We start from the raw sequence: 18419 nt of genomic DNA on the forward strand, positions 1-18419 counted from the left end.
TCACATCGGCCGTCCTGAAATAGCCCCAAATATTAGCTTCGCACGGATATAAAGAAGTTTTTCTTCCATTTTTATCCAACAATTATTAACAGCAGCCGAAATTTCATTCGTGACTTCAACCCCGCGGGCTACTGTTTGTTCAATCATCATGTTTTCGCTCCAAAAACAACGTGTATACACACATATATACCTAAAGATAACCTAAATAAGCCTTACAAATTCCAAACCAACCTTTATTTCCCAGATTTACTAATCGTTATCGAAGTCGTAAATAAATCGAAGGTATTGTTCGAAAAATATTTATTAAAATAATTCATAAATCATTAAATAAAAATTATTATCGATTATTTATTTTCAATCGACATTTATCGAATAGTATACCCGCTTCCGTTTCGCAGTACCTTATTATCGAACGATTATTTTACGTTACAGACCATTAATTATAGTATTACGCCGAAGAAACTCATAGATACCCCTTATTTTTCTTTTGAAAATTGCAATTTAAACGTTTTGTTATTAAATATTAAATCACGAATTGATATTAAGTCATGCTCGCGTCTCCCCCGTATCTTTTAGAAACCGCTCGGTTTATAAAGAATTTGATGACCCATATAGTGGAATAATAATAGGCCAGTGTGTTTAATATCATAGAGTTCAGTATCAATTATAAGTTTGCTACTTTCAAATCACTTTGAACAAACCGTGTTCCGATTTCAACGTTAGAATAAGCTAAGCTTAACTCTGAATTTCTTCAGTCTGTAAGATCTGTGGCAAGTGGAGCGTAACTTTAAAACGTTACACGGACCCGCTAAGTACAAAATGTAGTAAGGCTTATTTAAAATTAACTTAGAGATACTATATATTTACTTTAAAGTGTGAAAATCAATTTAGGTGTACAAATCGTATAATGGATGGTGATATACACACGGTTATTTATTACACCTGGTGTTTAAATGATCCGTGAAAAATAGTTTTTTACATGAGTATAATTTGTTTTTATTGCAATTGTAAACCCCTTTTTGAAGTTCATTTATGCAATAAATATTGGAAGTTCAGGTTTGAACTGTCATGTAAAAAACATGTACATTGTTTAGTGTGCCATTTTGAAAAGAAAAAAATGAAAAGAAAATAATATTGTTTTTTAAGCTAGTTTATGCGACGCTGCGGAATGATATGAAATTATACTACGGCTTGCTTTATATTAGTGGGTACCAGGAACCTCAAGGTTTTTTATCTTTATTAAATTGAGATTTGATGATATTACAATAGCTTTTTATTTTCGCTTCTGGATATTGTTGTTTTATATTAGTGCTTTTAAATTTAAAAAAATATGACCGAAATGCCTTAGTTTGGTATTAAAATGAACTTTAGGCCTAATTCGTAATTATGGTGGTTTGAATAATAAAATATACTATATTTTCTCTGGGTTAAAATAGTACCATTATATTATAATTCTTTTACGAAGAATTTGAAGACATTTAAGCTATGTTCACACATTTGAAAGGGAATCGGTTAATAAATGGCTTGTCCAACTATAGTTTTGAAGTTCTCTTCATTTCAATAGCCTCGGTTCACACTTTAAGGCGCTTGTCCGCTAAGGTCAGTGAAAATACCCTAAGGCCAGTCTCATCCCATGTGAAATAACCCTGAAAAATACAAACTGGCTTCCCAAAAACGCTTTAAGTTGGTTCAACTTCAAGAAATAGCGTTTGGAATTAGTTTCACTACTATAAATATTGTACACACTTAAAACGTTTTTGTGAGCATGGCATTAGTTTTATAAACGGGAGTCAGATTAAGGAATTCCTCAAAATCTTAACGCATTAAGGGTTCGGGCCTCTGCTCCCACACAACTTCCGCCATTATTTTTACACCTAATCTTTCAAAACTCTTGTAGGCCTATATTGTAAGGCGATAGAAAATGTGTCTTATTCGGCTCGATTGCTATTGCCAAGCCTCTACTCTCTAAAATTCCCATTCCCAAAAGTTAACGAACCGAGTTTTCTAAGCCAGTCTCGCAATGGGGGCACACCGGGTGTAAATAATGCTTGTTATATACCCTACGGTAAACAAGTATATCCAGCTGGATTAATTAATGACTGGCTAATTAACAGATAAATAATGCTTGTTAATTTCGCCACGCAATATTTTCACGCGTTTGTTTTAAAAGGGGAGTTTCACTTTGGTTAGTATACCTCTACAAGGCCACAAAGTATATGAAAATGTTTTAAAAAAACCATAAGTTAACACCCTTAATTTTTTTCTCTAACACTTATGACGTATGAAATAGGCGTCGCTTTAAACCACCCTTAAGTTAAATTAGACCTAAAAATCCATAGAGAATTTTTTTTAACAGAACAAGATAATGTAAAGTGATAAGAATCCAAATGCGGTTGGTGAAACTAGTTGTTTAAGGTTTGGTTTTCGATGAATTTCATTACATTACAACGATGAAGTAATTCCCTGGAGAAGTTTCAAACACTTCATTATCACTTAGTTTGACCTGTCCAATACCATTACGTCATAGTCATAATCTATCATTACTTAAGACTGAAAATATTTAGAGTATTTTCTGCAGTATCATCAACCGTACTCCAAATTTAGACCCAAAAAATGTGTTGGTTGGGGACTGCCCCATCTCTTCTTGATTTCGGACACACCAGACGGAACGAGAGAGGGTCGTACCCATAGACACTCCGTCGGGACTGTATGGGGACCCGAAATCATCATCATGAGCATACTATCGTACGTCTATCTTTTGCGATGACGATATTGAATATCGGTGGTGACTCAGTTTATTAAGCGAGTTGTCGGGAGTTAACGGAGTTTCACCGTTTAAAGGGAGGGTGCACATAACTGACGGCCGGGGGTGCTATTGGTAGTTTTTGTGTCCTCATTTAGAAAGTATACTCTCTCTCAGATTCGTGCTACGCAAGTTCAGCCCCTCTGGTAGACACTGTATGGTGTTTCGTACCATCGAGTTTCGTGGTCGCATTCACCCAGAATTTTTTTTCCTCAGTTGATAATCTATGGGAAGCGGGAAAGGTTCTGTCTATATTCATGGTTTACCATAACACGCGAGTGGTGACAAATAGGATAAAATGCTTGGATAATCGTGTACCTTTTCGCTAAATATTACCGGAGTCCCTGCCTTCATCGTATTACAGTATCGCTACTAGGAAGGTGTTACGCTTCAATTAACTACTAATCTATTACCCATATAAAGTAATTAGCCACGCGGTATTCGTTTGTGTATAGTTATTTTTAATTGCATTGTTTAATTTTTTATGATTTTTTTTTATTTTGTAGAGCGATGAGGAGGTATCAAAGCAGCTGATGAGCCTGGGTTAAAATCAACCAAAATTAGCTCTAACATGGAGCGACAAGGGGTGCTGGTCACCTCTGCTTTAGTCTTACTAGCGACATTCGTAGCCAATGTCAACTGCCAAGGTAAGTCTTCGTTTTTTCTTAACACTGAAGAGATCTTTCGATGGAAATGTTTATTTACGTACCTTGTCAAAAGACTGACATTAATAATATGCAGTGCGATCGTCGTCTGCTTGTAAAAAGCCATGAACAATGTCTTTAAACACTAAGATACTGTACAATAAACATTTCCTGAATCTCTTCGAGACATAAAATTAAATTGCTTTCGTGTATGGTCGGATTTCTTAGTCTGTGTAATTAGGTTTAAGTGTATGTAGATTTGAATTGAAATTATTCGAATTTTGGCTATTGTTTCATAGAAACGTAATTACCCATTGATACCCAAGTACTAGTACTTGATACAGAAAGGATGTCAGATCGCGTTCTCCGCTCATCGTATAATTGGAGCAAAGAGATTATCAATTAAGATAATTCTGTAAAAAGAAATTATATTTTCATTTTTAAATCGTGTGTTTAAGGAAAATCCAATTAAGGTATCCGGTTTAAACGAAGAAGCGCTCTCATAATGGCGTGCCGTGTTTTGTTTTAAACAAAATAGAAGGAAAGATTTTATGAAATTAATATTTTTTTTTCTTTTAAAAAAAGCCCATTGTTTTAACCAAATTTTTCTCCAGATAAAACGTTTATAATACCCCGATATAGAAACTTGATTTTTATATTTTTATAATAAGCCATAACATTCTAATTTAAATAATGGATTTTAAAACGATTTTATATGTTAAAGGAAAACTTTTTATCAAGAGAGATCTGTCCCATTTTAAGAATACTAAGTTAGTGTGATCCACTTAATTTTATGGGAAGGTGAAAATGTCACTTATTTTTTTGGCTTGAGGTATTATCAATTATCAAATCTACTCTACATTAGTGATCGATTTAACCATAGTAAAAACGTCTTTACGACTTTGAAAAAAGGAAAAGTTCACAAGAGTGAAATTTATGATGCCTCTTATTTCTAGAGCGTACTTTTAATTCTTGAAATACAATTTGATAATGAAATACTTAAGCTTTAACCACTTCGTTAATATTTTCTTAAGTTTAAAATATAACGAATATTTTAAACAAAGCCAGGCTTTAAATTTTGTTATTTATATCTAAAACTAAACCATAATATATGCAGATTGCTGTTATAAATTCAGTTTATATTTTTAAGTTAGTTATAGGCCATATTACCCAATGGCTCCACGGGATGTTCTTTTAACATACCAAGGTCGATACGGATTCTTTTTACGACGCATCGTAAGGGTCACTTAACATATGAACCCCAATCCGAAAAGGAACTAAAAAAAATCGTTATTTATAACCCTAGTTCTAGTTTCGCCCATAAAAAGCGTTTTGCTTCGTCTGATGGAACAATTTTTCATACTTTTCTGATATAACCGAGACGAACGACTTATAATTGGTTTTATATTTGATGTTATTCTTATTTAATCTTTTATGAGAGGCCCTAGATTTATAAAATACACAAGTTTACAAATGGGTCGGTACTATACGAAAGATGCTACTCAAGCTGCTTTGGGGTAGCTATCGTATCTTTTTTCGGTATAATTTTTCATAAAGAGATGATCTTTTACAACACGTGTATCCGCCCCAAAAAACCTCACATCCTTAAATCTAGAGGAAGCCTATCAAGTTTAAAGGCTTAAATGTAGCCCCTTCTCTAAATTAAAAAGGATTACGAAATTAAAACCAAAGGGAAGATAACGCCTCTAAGATGTCGGGGATTTATTATACAGAATGTTTCTGGTAAGTCTGCCATAAATTAAAGGGTCATCTTTGTGTCAAACTGAGTGGAAAGTTTCAAAGGACATTGATTGGGCCCTTAAACAAGGAAATAGTAGTAACATGGTGGAGTGATTAGTTACATTATACCCTAACGATTTTATAATACACTTCTGCTAGATAAAGGTTTTTAGATTGAAAACTGTTGAAGGCTGATGTGTACGTCGAACTCCACATGTAGTGACTATTTCCTGTTTGGGGGGGCAATCCATGTTTGTTAGCCCATTTTCTCTGACACTTTTCACTCAATTTTACTCAAAGAACGCACCGTTTAATTAATTTATGGCAGACTTATGCATCAGAAACACCCTGTAGATCAGTCTTCGTTTTAACTTTGTATATATTTTAATATCCCTTGGAACATGTGCGTCAAATTTTGCAAAACGCATCGACCGGAAATGATTTAAATTTCGCTTTCTCAAAACTATTTACCATAAACTCAAGGACTATTTAGACTTAAAAGCAATAATGTCGTATCTTTGTACACCCATGGTACACCGTACCGTAATATTTGAGTTACTTGGTTTTAAGTAAAGCGTACCAAGCTTCTAACTAACAGAAAGTAAAGTAAAAAGGATAGAGACTCGCGCTAGAATTTCTCAAAAGATTTCCAAAATTATTACGATTGTTTTCTTGAGGGTCTATTCAATCTTCAAAAATTTCGGACACCGTTCCTTTCATTATAAAATATAAGTCTTCTCTATGACACATTTTTCTCAACTAATTGGCCTTTCTTCTATCATACTCAGGGCTACTTGATAAATTCTTTGAAGAATTTTTTTAGAGTGCTTATTATTTTTTTTTGCTATTTCCTTTTGTTTAACTTCTAGTGGCCCGGCGTTATAAATTGGTGTTAGTAAAAGTGAATATAATAATCCATGGAATATCGCTTATAGGTCAGGGGATGCCAATATATTACAGAGGGGGAGGTTTTAAGTATGGTCATGATTACTTGGACGAAACTTTTTCAGTTTGAAAAACTAGTTATTTCAGTTTTGGCCTAAATTAAGTTCGCGTTAACATTATTGAGCAATCGTTTTGGTTTGAGCTACCTTTAAGAGCACATATATTTTCCTTAATTTCTGTAAATGATCCCCAAAATACTAGGCGTGCCACGCGGGTAACAGAAGTACTTTAACATATCCTTAAAGTCGTAAATGGTTTCAAATATCAACAAAACGATTTTTGGTCACTTAAAATTTTTTACTCTCATCATAACTTTAGTCCCTAATGAACTATATAAATAATATAGTTGTAGATTTGAGTTCAAATCGAAAACTATCAGGGTGTTGTCATGAAAATTTCTGCTATAAACTTATAAAACGATTAGGCATGGAAAAAAAATAATTGTTATTAAGGTTCAATGACTTATTAACTACAACGCAAGTAATAGTTTCTTCCCGGTTTTTTAACGGTTAATTGTAATTAAAATTTAATATTGGTTGACCAATCGTGGGTGATATTTGATACATTCTTGGTTCCGGTCAGTAAAACTGATACAAAAAAACAATGAAGCTGTAAGTAAGGTGTCGGTAACAGAGTATCCCGACTCGCGACTCGCGACGCGTTACGCGGTAATGAACAAAAACTATGGGCATAAAATTTGCGAAATTTGCTTTTATAATTCACATTTTTTATCTAGCTGACACACCCACACAACCTTTCACACTCTATAAAGATTTTCTAGGTCTAATTTTTTCTTACTCGCTTCAGGCTTGAGATTCCTAGGTTGAGTTTACGTTTATATCTAGGTTGGTTTAACTTCGTGAATTTGCAACGGTTGTTTTTCACTTTTTAGAGAAACAAATCGTGAACAGTTCATTTAATTTTTGATGAAGAATGCTTTCATAAGGTATTTAGAGTATAATGCCCTCAAAAAAACGAAACACATGCTTGGGTATACACAACTCAAATTATATGTAAAGAGTGTATTAGAAAATGGTCAAGTTTGTTTTTGTAACGTTGAAAAAAATGTTATGGAATGTTACATAACATAAAACGTAAACAAAATAACTATATATGAATTAAGTGGTCAATATTATTATATTTGAAGTATCAGTAATGTTACCAATTTATTGTGCTCAATCACGTCTGATAGCGGCATGAACTATTAGAAAACTAACTCACACAGCAATTTGTGCTCTGTATATAGAAATGGAATTTAGATTAACGTCTCTCAAAGACAAGATGCAGGAAAACTAAGGCGCCATACCCTTATTTTCAAATATTTATCTCTAATATCTCTTTGACATTCCGCTTAAAAATTAAAAACTAAAAGCTTTAAATATATATTTAACAGAAGATTCCAAAAATGAAGTTTAAAAATAACTTGAAATATGACATGAATCCGGAACCGCCCCTGCTTTATTTCTCGTGTTTGAGGCATTAACGGAACAAAGTTTACATTGCAATTCTAGAGGGCCGGTAGGCCCTTCTAGATAAGAACCCACACCCTCCCGTAATGTTGAAGAAATAATTCACAGATTTTAGGCTTAGCGTCCCATAGAAAAAGCATGGGATTTTTGGTGTTCCACTCCATCGAATAACTCAGAAACTACTGCGAAGTTAAGGTTCGGAACACTTTTGAACTATCAAGCAACTATGGAATGTTGAACTTCTGAAGTTTGATTAAGAACAATTAAGCCTAAGTATTTTATTTTAATTAATTTATAAATCATGGTAAAACCGTTACATATATTACACTGTTTGCATAGCATTTTGTTCTGCCTCCAACGGGTTTGTGGCGAAAACGATAACGCTTCTGCCTAGGGAGCAGAAGGTTGCAGGTTCAAGTCCTGACAAGCTCGGTGTTTATTTTTGCGGATCTTTTATACATTATAAAAGAAATAATCCTATAAATACAATGTTTGGATAATTTTTTTTCGTTGTTACAAATACGTGCATGTGGCGTAATGGATAACGCGTTTGCATTCGAGGCAAAACATTGCAAGTTCGAGTCTTGGAAAGCTCGTTGTCAATTTTTGATAAAGATTCGAGTATATAGAAGGAAAAATTCTTAAATAACAAACTTTCAATGAAATGTGCGCGTGCTGGCGCATGGTTTAGAAATAACTTTTTTTAAAGTTAAAAAGGTCAACTAAACTTTACACTGAGAGATGTGCCTTTGCTAGACTATTGCTGTAAAGGTTTGTTGTGAAAAAAGTGCACACCCTTGGTGGCGAAACCTTGGGTCTAACTCTGAAAATTCTCTTCACGTCGTAATGTTAAGCTCCGTAGAGATTAACAATAAGAGTTAGGATTGATTATAAATAGAAAATCCCTGACGCGATTTTCTAAATTATGGGTCATTTAAAAATTTTATTGGACTAAGTTTAGTGTGCTGTTTTTATTTCCGGCCCAGGTTAGGATAGGTGAAACTATCTCAGGGCCGTAAATAAGCACAGGACACTGGACATTGTCCAATAAATATTTAAAATGTTCCATAATTTTTATTTAAAACTAAAGGGGTCACCGGACGGTTGATCAGTAAATTTTTCCGAAGTTTTGATGGCTTGACCATTGATAAAGGATGCGCGTGAAAAACATTCGTCGCTCTATAGGATGTGCAACTCCCTATACTAAAAAGTAGACAAGTAGATACTAGCGCCACCTGGCTACCAGTGATGGAAAGCATCGCGTGAAAAATAAAATGTAATTAATACAAATTAAGGCTGAAGGAACAGATATTATATAAAAAAGACTTGGTTTGCCCAAGCCTTAAAAACAAAACGATAAGAGTTTTTCCAGTTGACTGAAGCGTGGATATTATTTTTTTTCTCTTGAATTTTAAAGACAATCCGTATTTTACTACTCTTTAGAATTTAATTCAATCACCTGATTTTACTGCTAATGGATTAGTTTCCTACAAATTAATTGAAATAAAAAATTACTTATCTCAGATTTTTCAACAACAATTCCATTTTCCTGAAACATTTTATCATGCAGCTATTATTTTGAAGGATATCGTGTAAAGTTAATCAAATTGACGCTTTCTTTTTTAATTAAAGGGAATTTTCCTTTCAAAAGGTTTTAAACACATCAATTTTTCATAATGTTGTCAACTAAACAGCAACTCAAGCAACACTTCTAAAATCTTCCCCACAAGTACTGATATACACAGTTTAATAATTGTCACTGTGCTTAAAGAAACGGACCCCTTTATCAAATATAAGAAAGGTGATAACAGCCTCCTTTTGCATTCGAAAAGACCGCATATAACACATTATTAATGAGAGTATTATTTGAAAATTAAAGTACGTTCTCCCTTGAAAAGAAAAAAAAATTCAGGAAAATGGAATTGTTGTTGAAAAATCTGAGATAAGTAATTTTTTATTTCAATTAATTTGTAGGAAACTAATCCATTAGCAGTAAAATCAGGTGATTGAATTAAATTCTAAAGAGTAGTAAAATACGGATTGTCTTTAAAATTCAAGAGAAAAAAAATAATATCCACGCTTCAGTCAACTGGAAAAACTCTTATCGTTTTGTTTTTAAGGCTTGGGCAAACCAAGTCTTTTTTATATAATAAATTTAGAAGTCATAACCCAACCCTTAAGGGCATGAAAAATCTATAAAAGCTAGCTAGCTACCGGTAGTGGCCAAGATAAAATAGCGAAATTAAATCAAATTGAAAAGACTAATTTTAGAGCGTAACCATAACACGCCGGCGGACGTCCACGCGTCATATGTTACCAAAAAGGAAGGAAGGAAGGAGTTGACTTCAATGTAATTTTACATTCGCTTCGGGGATCTCTGCTGTTTTACTTTCCTTATGAAAATACAAATTGTTACAGTACAAATCATTTAGCTAGAAAGAAAAAGATATTTTAAGATTTATGGTATAATTTTGTGTTTTCGTAAAGCGTATGGCACAAATATTCAATCATAAATATGTATAAAGAGAAACTGAAATGGTAATTCGTGTTTATTTTTGTTTCCTAGTGAAAAATTTCCCTTTTAAAGTATTTTGTAAACAATTTTGTTATTTTAAGACCCGTTATATAACGTATTTTTAGACAATTATTATTATTATAACCATAAGTTTATATGTTCCATAAGTAATGCTAGAGACTTTACAGCTCGAGCTAGTTCGAGAACGACAAGCGAGAATTGAAGTCCCACACTCGGTTAATTTTAATTTTGCAGGACTTCCATCAATTCCTATTTATTATGTACTAAGCTTTTGACAGCGCCTCTCGCATACGAGAGTGTATGACGTTTCACCTACGTTACAACATAACAAGCTCTCAGTATGCAGTGACAAACTTATGGAATATATCTTATAAACTTATATTAAAACCAATTTCAACTACCCTTTAATTTCCCTCGCAACTGAAAACGAAATTAACGAAAGGTATTTGCCAAAATGTCTTTGTGTTCAACATTTGACCGACTTTGAAGGAACTTTTCAATCCATAGAAAATAAAAAAAAATATTACCTATTGAATTTAAAGCCATATCTTGCATTTTTACAAGGGAGTGCCGCCGCGGCCGGTCCAAGAAAGGATTGCCTCGAGCTATGCTGGTTTTGCAACGAGAATATTTTAAATAATGTATTTGAGAAACTGGCTAACAGTGAGTCTAGCTAGCTAGAGTTCCCTTTAAAGTAAAAGTATTGACCTGTCAACATATTACGCTTCCTACGTGTTCCTAATTTAACTCGAGAGCGAAACTTCCTCGGATGTAGATCGAATTCCCTGAGCTTGTTTCGCCCCATTGACCAAATACTGAAGTACTTGGTGGTCGTTCGTGTCTAATTGAAAGAATGCGGTTGTTTTAAGTTGGAATACTTAGCTCTATTAAATTTTATTATAATATATCCGGTTACCCGACTATTGAAGTGTAAATTGTACGCTTTATTTGCTACCTATTGAAATTTATGCGAATTCACAAACATATTTAGGCAATAATATGTAATTAATTTCATGCATTATCCGAGTTAGATTTTTAGACGTTTTGGGCATGCATGCAGGTTTTTGCTGTTAGTCAGTGGTAATACATGCCCAAACACTATAAATTAATGTTTATAAGTTGTTTCATAAGTCTCATTTTGTACCTACTCAAAAGAAACTGAAGTTACCTCAAACAATTTCAAGTATTGTGAATTGTATTGGAATGTATGACATTGATAGATGATTTCTGAGATATTTCCAATAGTAATAGGATAGGTTTTAAATTCATACGAGACCATTCAAGGTAAATCTGAACTCACTGACAATAGCATTTCAATAACACCACTAGATTAGGAAATCTTTCTTAGCTTTTACACAGGACCATCTCTCAAAATTATGAAATTAAGTTACCCTTTATTAATAAAATAACTTCCCCAAATATGATAAATCCTGTCACATAAGCATGGCTTCAATTATGATAGATTGATGTGTTAGAAAAACGTATAGAGGAAAATTAGACCAAAATCTATGAACGTAGCTGCTAATCAACCACTAATATATTAAAACCAACTTTAGTTTAACGTTTGGGAATTTAAAACTAAAAATTTCGAGGAGAGAAAGTTATCTGCACGGAAAAGTAAATAGACCTTTTTAAAGTGTAACGGTTTTCTACACGCATGACAGAAACAGGAACTATATGAATTAAGCCTAACCAGGAAAAGACAAATTTCTACTTACTTGTGGTGGGTGAGATAGGCCTACTGCGTTTCTTTGTTACTTGGCGATGGTTCTAAACGCTTCAGTGGAGGATAGTTCCTAAAAAGACCCCAAGGAATGGAATTTTGCTTCCAATATGATTATTCTAATTTCTTATATCGACTCTTTTTTGTCATTTTGTTTTGAAGGAAAGCGTTATTTCTCACGAATTATTTAAATAAATATCTGTATTTATACTTAAATTTTGAATAAGTCAATACCCCGCTAATAATAATAGAAATAGTTTAAAAACAAAGCATATGATTTAAATTTAGTTCAAATTTAAACAAAACTGAATATTTTTAACCCAGGGCTGTAATAATAACCTTATGCTTGTTATCGAACAAATTCCTTAATATAAATTACAAATTAACAAGACAGTGTATAATTATAAACCCAATTTAAATTTTAAATCAATTAATAATTATAAATTCCCCTAAAAATAGCATATACAATATACAAGGAAATGATTGTTTGAAATATTCCGTTAGATATATAATCGTTTTCCAATTTATTCAATATTTATACCTTCATTTAAATATTCTGGAAAGCCATCCGGGTGGGATACGGACGTTTGGTCGCTAGCTGTCGTAGATCAATAATTGCCCCGAAGTCTCTCCCCGCTTCGTTGCAATAATTAAAATAGTTCCCTGGTTAATTTTCCTTCTGAATAATTAATTTCAATCTACCCTTTTCGGAAAGGAAAGGTGTAATTTAAGGCCTTTTGCGACCAAATTGTTTACTTTATACGCCTAAGAGCGAAAATTCAATCATTAATAATAGAAATTCAATCGTACACCCTCCTTCCCCTTTCACTTTCGATTTCAAATTAAGTGTTGCAAAATAGTAGCGAAAATATATATCCATTAAAACTCTTGAGGTTAAACACATTGCGTCATTCTTTATATAATAAAAAATGTTTAAGTGTTAGTGCTTTAAGAAGTTATTATTTTTTTTTTAATATCGTTGGGTAATTTTTGCGTTGGTGTTACTCTATATTTTCACACGCTCTCGGTTAACTTATAGTTTTATTTTAACTTCCTTTTTTAAACCTAAACAGAAGAACTTCTTATATTATTTTAATTTGAGGTGTTGCCCAATTTAAAATTAATGACGTACTCTAACACATTAATAGATTTGTTCAATTAAATTAAATTTCATTTCATTTCAAGCGACCCCCTGGTGAGTTTTGAAGTACTTACTTTCTCTAAACCATTAATGAACCCGAACAATCCAAACATCTTGACCTAATCACGCTTGTACTTAAACATAAATAACTTATTCGAAACTAAATGAGAGTCACGTGGTTTTAGAATCTTAGCCTGAACCATTTAACAACATCTCACGAGCACAAAGAAAGCAACAAACAAACGTTGCGTCTCGTAATTACGACCAATTTTCCTCTTGTTCTTAAATGTGTAGGTTGCCCTAAGGTCAGTCAGAATTTGACCCTTAAATTATCCTCCAGGTAAATATTGTTTCAATAACTAGATTAATAGGTCACTGCTCACAGTCGACAATAATTTTACCTGTGAAAATTCGACCATAACAGTCTTGGGAATTTCTATTTTAGTAAAGAAAATAGTAATATAAATAAGGTATTTTTAAAAGTGTACATCGAAAACATCGTACAAAACGCCTTGATAGTATAATAACAGTTATTAGTGCAAGTTTTTTGTGAGGCTGGCCAGAAAAGTTTGTAAAGTTTAGTCTAGTAAAGAAACGCTTCATCAGTTTGTTGTTTGATGTTCTTACCTGAGGATTTTCCTTTGATAATTTTTCTATCACGTTAACGGTATCAAGCTTTGTACTATAATTAACCCGTTGTGTACAAAAACGTCCTTTCTTTGGAAAAAAGAAATGAAACTCGATAAACGCATTATCGCCTTGGTTGAACAAAGGAATTTGAAAATAAAAAATTTCTCGCCGCACACGCTCTGACCTCAATGATGGGAATTTTTTTATATTTCTTATTTCATCAAATGCCACGTGGAAATACATCGCTCGTGATTTTAACATTTACGGAGCCCTTGAAGGTTTCTTTAATATATTTGGATAAGATCCATTTTCAAGTTGTTTGATCTAAATAGTCATTAATGAATTATGAAATTCAGATGACAAGAAAAAAAGAACTCGATTGAAATGGAAATATAGATTATAACTAGGTCTAATGGAATTTCTAATTCTCACTTCCAACGGATTAAAATGTGACTTATTAGAACGTGTTTGATTGATTTTGCTAATGTTTTTAGTAGTATTAGCTATATATTTTCAATTTCTTACTGCGGCTTTCGTGACTTGTGGTTTTCTTAGTGTTAGCATGAGTTTATAAGATATGATCCATAAGTATGATGTACTTCGTAATGCTAGAGACTTTTACAGCTCGAGCTAGTTCGAGAACGACAAGCGAGAATTGACTACACGTGGTTTCGCAGTCCATCTTTATATTTAGTCTGTAATAAGCCTTCGACAGCGTCTCACCAGGCGTCGCTTTACAAGAATAACTTCATGAAAAGCTCTCAGTAACCATTGACAAACTTATGAAACATATCTTATGAACTTATGGTGTTAGTATTGTCAAGGATACTGCAAATTCTTTTCTATCTCGCATTTAAACTTTAAAGAAGGTCACAATTAAAGTTAAATCTTAAATATTTTTATGATTAAAGCAGTTTAAAAATTAAATATTTTCTCACTTACGATTAAACTTAATTTCGAAATATACGTTTAAGAAATAAACTTCAAACAATTCAGCTTAATCGATCAAATATCAATTAGAGTTAAATCAATTAAGATGGAATTTTAATTTCACTTTAAATTAAATACAATAATATTTAAAACCCTTGAACAATACCGTATAAACTGGAATGAGATATTTATTATTGATATATCAGGGTCGGAATAAATCAGAAAGAGTTAAACTTTTAAAAAAAATAAATCGAATATGGCCGGAAGGGTTTCAAACGAGAATGTTCTGTAGATTTATCAGATTATAATTATTTTTCTAAATGACCCTCAAGAACGAAACCATTTTATACAGATAGACTTATACACGCGTCTTATAAATTTCTACAAAAACTGGCAGTATCGGTTAAGTACCGGTGAGACTTGATTATCAACAACATACCGATCCAATACGGTCTATAATTTATTCATAACGTTTTATTTTATTCTCCATACGAGACAGTGGTGAGAAAAAGTAATTATCGCGTCGAATGTTTTATTTCTTTTGTTGAAAATCTAAAACAAGATATGCAAATTTAAAGTTATTTGAATAAAAATTAAGTGGAAGATCATACTGTAGCTAAAATAGTACACCAATTTTATCGAAAACGTTTTTAAGGCTTACTTAAATTGCACCCTTTATTTAAGAACCTTAATTAACGATTTTGCAAGGCGCTTCTCAAAATTAACTAAATTGAAATTCACAACTTCACAAGTGCATTAGGCCTAGTTAATTGTGTGGGAAAGCATCTTACTTGGTCATTTTAAGACCACCAAAGGAACGATTAAGTTTATTTACAAAATCATTAAAACAACGTTAGGTACGTGTACCTCTAAACTCATTAACAACTTAAAATTAATTTAATTGAACTTAATTTGATTATCTTTCTTAGAAACTCTTTCCTACATCTTAAGCCCAAGCCCAGTAAAATGTTATTATTAGTAACACAATCCAATTAAAATTTAACAAACAATTCGACACCAACCATGCCATGCATCCTCGTGTTTCAATAAAATCAATTTTAAGTTTAAGTTTAGGCTTAAGCAACACGAAACGCGGGTGGTTTTAAAAATACAGAACGAGTTTAAAAGTTTAAAATCATCATTCGAAGATGAAGTATTTCGTATTAAATCCTTCCGTATTATTTTTTTGGAAGAAAAACCAAACTCCCTTAAAAATTTGGTATTCGTGCTTTCGAATATCGATGGTTTCCGATGTTTGCTCATTTTTTGATCCTCGAATCCTTCGAATCGAATGAAAAAAAGAAAAAAGCTCTTTCAGGCTTTAAAAGTTATAAAAAGAAGCCTAGTAACCCATTGAAGAGATCCTACTACTTCAAAAGATTAAGTGGCCGGTCGTCCGCTACCTTACTTTAGATCCCATTTCGGAGTAAAATTGAGGCCGATCTCGAGTTGAGATTAAATGTTTCCGCCACCAACTTAGTAGCGTGTACTTTTTCTTACAAAACGATAAAAAAAGTTAAAAAAAAAATGATACCAATTTTAATTTTTTTTTTTTTTTGATAAAACATTTCGCTTACTACCCTTTACATTTAAGCGATGGATAATCGGTATTTCCTATCGTCTCATTGAGGTTTTATTTTAAATTCTTTTTTCCTTTTAAAAAACACCGTTTTGATAACATTTTTTTTTTGACCCGAAAATCAAAACTTTTATCTGAAAATAATTCTCTATTAAGTGTATAATTTATTCACAGGGACAAATTTAATATGTAGGTATTTAGAGTTTACGCGTGTTTTCTTTACTCTAAATAATCATTCAAGCTATGTCCTTTGATGCTCTGATAATGTTTGTTTGTTTACAGATCTAAATTTATTCTAATATATATGTAAAAATGTTTTGATGTACAACATCAAGATAGAAACTTTTAATTTTTATTAGCTATGTTAGAATTTATATTTTTATTCAAATATAGATGCTTATAATAAAGGCGTACCACAATATTAATGATACTTAATTCTGACTTATGATAACCTTTGACCTTTGTATCATTACAGCGTGCCATTTCTATCCATTGGGTGAAAACCGAAGGTTTGAAAGAGTAGCCGAAAACATCAAAGTCGGTATGTATATTTAGATAATTTTAAATAATCGCGTTCATAATCTCACGATGTCCGATGATATTCCAGACGACGAGGTATTTAAAGTCCAAGTATATCCTCGCAACGAGTTCAAACTTGAGGCTGTTGACAACAGTCTTAGCGACATCAATTACTTTAAATTTCAAGATGTCGACGAGAAAACTGTTGCCATTAGAATTGCCAAATCTTTAGAGGATTTAGTGGACTCTGTAAGTCGTGTCAAATAATTTAACGTAAGTACATCAGAGTATTTAATCTCTTAACTCCCTTAACAGCACGATCCTCAAAGCGTCTTGAAATTTAAGCTGACATGTCGAGGTGGAAGTGGGACGGTAAGTTTTTAGTATTTTCCTAAAAATACAAAATTATATTTTATAATCAAGGTAATTTATAGAAACCCCCTTTGTTTTTATTTGCAGGAAGAAGCCTTTCTTCCGGTAACAGTCTATATTCAGGATATAAACGATCATGCTCCAGAATTTCAAAATACGCCGTATCACCTTGATGTAGACGAGGTAATTTTTATACCTGAGCAATTTTACAGTGCATTATTTAATTTATATCTAATCCATCATAATTAATTTTTTATCTATTTTATTTTTTACGCAGTTAACTCCCGTTGGTTTAACAGTATTCCGTGGTATCAGAGCCCTAGATCGTGATAAGCCTAATACAGCCAACTCCGATGTTACTTATTCTATTGTTGTAAGTACCAGTTACTTTGAACTGTTTTTTAACCAAAGATGAAACATTGTAAGTCTATGAGCCTTCATAAGATATATTCCATAAGTGTGTCACTGGTTACTGAGAGCGTATCATGAAGTGACGTAGGTCATAGATTCTCGTGAAGCGACGCCTGGTGAGGCGCTGTAAAAGGCTTAGTACCGACTAAATAGGAAGATGGATTGCAAAACTGAGTGTAGTCGTTCTCGAACTAGCTCTCAGCAAGCCTCTAGCATTACGATGTATAGGTAGTGTCATACTTGTGAAACTTATGATTGTACGTATAGACATAGATTAATATGGTTTACCTGTGTCTAGGTTAATTTCCATACGGGGTCAGTTCCCAAAAGACTTAACAAGATTCAAAAGGTTAAGCCTAAACTTTAATCATTAGGATTCCATCATTAACATTTAATAGCAATGTAGGCTTTGATAAGTTGTTTTAACCACTACAAAGTGTAATTAAACTGCAGGTATACCGGCTTTTAAGTACAAAGTTAGCTATACGCGACTCCAAATTGGTTCATAAGCATTCAAGGGTCTTTAATCAATTGAAGAAGCATTAGGCCTAACGATCCTCATCAATCAATTACGTAACAGTTCCCAATTAAAACCCGTACGTGTCTCCTTCTATATCCTTAGGGAGGCAATGGAAACAACTCCTTCGTCCTATCGGATCCAATTGATGGTATCCTGGTCGTTAATAAACCATTGGACTATGACCACGGCGTTCGAGAATTTCAACTACAACTTCAAGCCAAAGTAAGATACGAAAAAATTAAAAACATTTCTTCATTTTAATAATATACGCTTATCTCTGTCTCCAAGTCGACTTTTCTACCCAATTAAAATCGCGTTTTAAAGCCCCTCTTTTTGGCATTGAAAAAGCTAGATTAAAATTAAGGTTTTCGACGCCCACTTAGCCTCGTGCGTTCCAGTTTTTATACCGTATGGTTCATTACAGCTTAAGGTTACGACGAAGCCAATATTATTCCCA

At 32.9% G+C, this 18419-nt stretch overlaps 1 protein-coding gene across 1 annotated transcript in view; it reads left to right on the forward strand.

Moving 5' to 3' along the window:
* Window positions 1-2675: 2675 nt before the first annotated feature.
* Window positions 2676-18419, forward strand: part of LOC149651058 (protocadherin Fat 4-like) — a 34857-nt gene continuing 19113 nt past the window's right edge. The window contains exons 1-8 of the mRNA XM_089847822.1: window positions 2676-3225; window positions 3310-3450; window positions 16616-16681; window positions 16748-16908; window positions 16975-17031; window positions 17119-17214; window positions 17309-17404; window positions 18065-18184. Coding sequence (XP_089703948.1) covers window positions 3375-3450; window positions 16616-16681; window positions 16748-16908; window positions 16975-17031; window positions 17119-17214; window positions 17309-17404; window positions 18065-18184 — 672 coding nt within the window. The 5' untranslated portion in view covers window positions 2676-3225; window positions 3310-3374. The remainder of the gene's footprint in view (window positions 3226-3309; window positions 3451-16615; window positions 16682-16747; window positions 16909-16974; window positions 17032-17118; window positions 17215-17308; window positions 17405-18064; window positions 18185-18419) is intronic.

The sequence above is a fragment of the Phalangium opilio genome, unplaced genomic scaffold, assembly GCF_054372755.1.
Source record: "Phalangium opilio isolate 3A_F unplaced genomic scaffold, DU_Popi_V2 ptg000082l_1, whole genome shotgun sequence".
In the NCBI taxonomy this organism is placed as follows: Eukaryota; Metazoa; Arthropoda; class Arachnida; order Opiliones; family Phalangiidae; genus Phalangium; species Phalangium opilio.